General features: G+C 39.7%; 2 protein-coding genes across 2 annotated transcripts in view; both read left to right on the top strand.

Moving 5' to 3' along the window:
* Positions 1–629: 629 nt before the first annotated feature.
* LOC106815679 lies at positions 630–3525 on the top strand. Its single transcript, XM_014820180.1, has 4 exons — positions 630–661; positions 2221–2340; positions 2548–2713; positions 3402–3525. The coding sequence occupies exons 1-4, from the start codon at positions 630–632 to the stop codon at positions 3459–3461; spliced, it is 378 nt and encodes a 125-aa protein (XP_014675666.1). The 3' UTR covers positions 3462–3525.
* Positions 3479–3710, top strand: part of LOC106815678 — a 1698-nt gene continuing 1466 nt past the window's right edge. Inside the window, exon 1 of the mRNA XM_014820179.1 lies at positions 3479–3506. Coding sequence (XP_014675665.1) covers positions 3479–3506 — 28 coding nt within the window. The remainder of the gene's footprint in view (positions 3507–3710) is intronic.

The raw sequence follows: 3710 nt of genomic DNA, 5'->3' as shown, positions 1-3710 counted from the left end.
AGCTTATCATATAGAGTTGCACATCATTCCTGGTTGCGCACACGAGACATTCGGTGGCGCATGCGGGTGCGATCTAGTCGTGGTTGTTGCTCCATCGTGCTCTTGGCTGCCTCCATCTCTTAAATCACACAGTAGACGCTACGCCGACTCGCGCCGTTTGCTCAAGTACCATGAACCTGCGTGAATACGTGATTATATTTAATATAAGCACGTGCGAATATATATTTACGAATATTATTCACGAATATATTTACAACCGCGGAGTTTCCGAATCGTTCGTTTGCTCGTAGTTTATTCAATAGAGTACCGAAGTGTGACTGTCACGTTGCAAGACAACGCTACGGGCTCTGTTCTACACAAGCCACTTGGACTCTCCCAATAACCATTAACTGCCGTGAAAATGTTGTGCGCTACGTAACAACACGAGTGTGTGCGCTGCAGGATCCAGCGTAAAAGCATAGCGTAGCAGAGTCGATCTTAACAAATATTTTAATGATTTAAAAAAAAAAATTGTTTTTTTTTTCCGCTGCTTTTCACTTTCCATCCTTTGGAAATCTATAAAAAACTGCCAATAAATGACTTCTTAGAATGATGGTTACAAATCGGGTACAAAAACACACAGCGCAGTTATGTTGACCAGAGCATATGATGTGCTAGAACAGTAGGTTCGTTGTCACTGCCACCGTGACGTCATTCACTTCGGTACTCTATGGAACCTTGTATAACCCCACGATTGGTAATATCATTAAATATTGACAATGATTTAGTGGAACTCGGTAGCATTATATACTGATCGGTTGCTCACCTGGTTGGGCGTATTTCCCATAGATTGGTCGAGCCGTGGAAAACAACACATATACTAGCACTAGTAGGCGACAGCGACCCACGAACACGAGTTTCGTTAAAACCATGTCGAGCTTTCTGCAGATGCCAGAATGCTGCGCATGAAATGCATTGAAATCAGCCTGATTGAAATGCATTGAATCAAGAGCGTATAAAGAAGGAGAGTGTACAACGGTGAAATGCTGAAACCATGTTGCAGTATTAGTCAAATTAATAAACTTTCCCGTTTTATTTTGACGATTCTTTGCATTATTATTGATCAGATGTCCTACTTGTTAATATAAAACAAACCGCATGTCCCTACGATGCCCCTACGCTGAGATAATGAGCGGTGAAAATCTGGTATTTTCGCCGAAAACCGAAGAACCGAAAAGAATCGTCAAAATAACACGGGCAAAGTTTTTTTATTCGACTAATACTGCAACATGGTTTCACCATTTCACCGTTGTACGCTCTCCTTCTTTATACGCTCTTGATTGAATACAATTTTGATTGGGTGAGTCACCGTCTGGAGACTTTGCGAGAGTACGATATGTGAATGGAAGGAGTTATAGAGGAATTCCCCATGAGGGAACGAGACAAGGCAGACGGGTTAGTGTTACTGTGAAGGTCGGAACACATGTGTACAAACTGGAAATTTTGTAGACAGGGACAGAGAAACGAGTGGGACGCGGACGATGAAGGAAAACTAGTCCATGTAGAGTTTGCTTTCGTGTAAGTACTGTATCGATAAATTGAATATATGCCAATAAGTGCAACGACTCCCATCACAAAGCAGGCTCTGCTGGCCTAGTGTACGAGCAAAAAAATTCATACACGTCTAATATTTACACATGTATGCGAAGTGAGCAATCAAGTACTAGCCTGACAAAATTCCTATTCATCACCGTACTTGCTGTAAAATTATAACACGCTTTTATATGCAATGGTCATACGTAGTATTAAACCTTAACTATAGACATATCTATATATAATAAACACGTCAGCCCATTATACATTTGTCAATCGATCTGATAAGCCAACGTGTATGTGATCAAAGAGTCACAGGATCGTGGTCATAACACAATTGCGAGCCACGTGCAACCTTTGGCAGATTTCCCCAGGATTTTATTGCTGACATTTGTCTACACATGGTAACCATATATTCCGATCACGAATAAGCTGTCCTCGGAGTAAAATAATTCTTTATAGATCTTTTAAACAATGTACGTAATGGAACGTGTCTTTTTGAAAATGTATTCCCAACCATTTTGAATGCAAACAAGCCAGTTTTGTCTGGAAATGTGTTAATGGAAAAATTTAAATAGCGAACATCACTCATAGCATACAAAGCTCTTAATCATTACGTTCATGCATAATTATGACGTTGGTCGGTAGGTGGACGGCTCTAACGGAACGGGTTTCCTTGAATTACGACAACGATCCATCCGTGGTTTCCGATGCTATTGCCAGAGAAAAGTGGAATGCCTCTTTCTTCAATCGTTTACGCCAATCCAGGTGCGCTCAAAGGACTCTCATTTGCAAAATAAAAAATGCAGACTGAGAACTTTGCAGTTATGAAGTTAGGAGAAATCATGATTGTTTTCTATATTGAACGAGAACACAATCACTTTAAATCATAGCCTCTTACTCATGTGTGCCATAACAAAAATTCGAAGTAATTTCAACACGTGTGTAATATAAATGCAGATGTACTATTTGCAGTGAGGAACATCAGAGGTATGAGGTCTGTGGTCAGCTGTTTGGTAAACTGACTGTCGCAAGAGAACCAGAGCGGACATTGCTGCTAAGAGGCGTCAGGCGACACTCCTGGGGCATTTGCGACTGGACAACCTACTACAGATACATGTCACACTGTGGATATCTGGAGGTTAGATAATTTAGATTATTATTCGTTTAGCTGACGAGAATTAACGGCCAGTGCCAACCTGCATCTGCTGAGAGCACCAGCTGTTATAATAACGACGATACATAATAATCAAATCATGGTATTAGATTCATTTAAAAATGTTTAACAATGTGATCTTCGAAACTCACAGGCTTAACCACGAGTAGGCCTATATACTGTAGTATCATTGAAAAAACATTGCTTATTTTCTACCGGTCATTCTCCTAAATGTAAAAATGTACAAATGTGAAGAAAAAAAATTTATCACAAGTGTCTTTGCTACCAAATAAAAAATAATTATGAAGGAAAGATGCTAACATTGATATTTCTATTATTTTCGTTCAATAGGATGGAACTTTTTTCTCGTTTTCGGCAACAAGTATTCCTTCGTTTCTCTCTCAGTACGTATACGCTACACTCAGTAACAGACCGATCTGTAACTACGTTGTGGAAAAGGTTAAACTACATAATAAAGAAATGATACAATATAATTATTATAGTGACTGAAATGCTTGGCCACGTCATTTTGATAAGTTATGGAAATCATAATATCGATGACATCGTAACTGTATTGATCCCAAGCGTTACCGATACACGTTACAAAAAACATAACGAATGCAAACGAATGTGTCAACATAATTATATTTTTTCTTTGTCGTCGTATTTTTAGTATCGTCTGCGGATATGTGATTTTGCCCTGCGGACAGACACGTATACTGAAATCAACTGACCTGCACTTATCTCTACATGGGGAGATTACACCGCCTTCGGACAAGTTATGCTTTAATGCAATTACTGGTGAGGTTATATATGAATTCATCCCCCATCCAACCATCCATCCATTCATCCATCCATCTATCCAACCATCCATCCATCCATCCATTCATTCATCCATCCATCCATCCATTCATCTCTCTATGCATCCACCCATCCATCCATCCATCCATCCATCCATCCATCCATCCATCCATCCATCCAT

The sequence above is a fragment of the Priapulus caudatus genome, unplaced genomic scaffold (genome assembly GCF_000485595.1).
Source record: "Priapulus caudatus unplaced genomic scaffold, Priapulus_caudatus-5.0.1 Scaffold1174, whole genome shotgun sequence".
Lineage (NCBI taxonomy): Eukaryota > Metazoa > Priapulida > Priapulimorpha > Priapulimorphida > Priapulidae > Priapulus > Priapulus caudatus.
The sequence above is the reverse complement of the archived record's forward strand: the minus strand, read 5'-3'. Positions and strand labels throughout refer to the sequence as shown.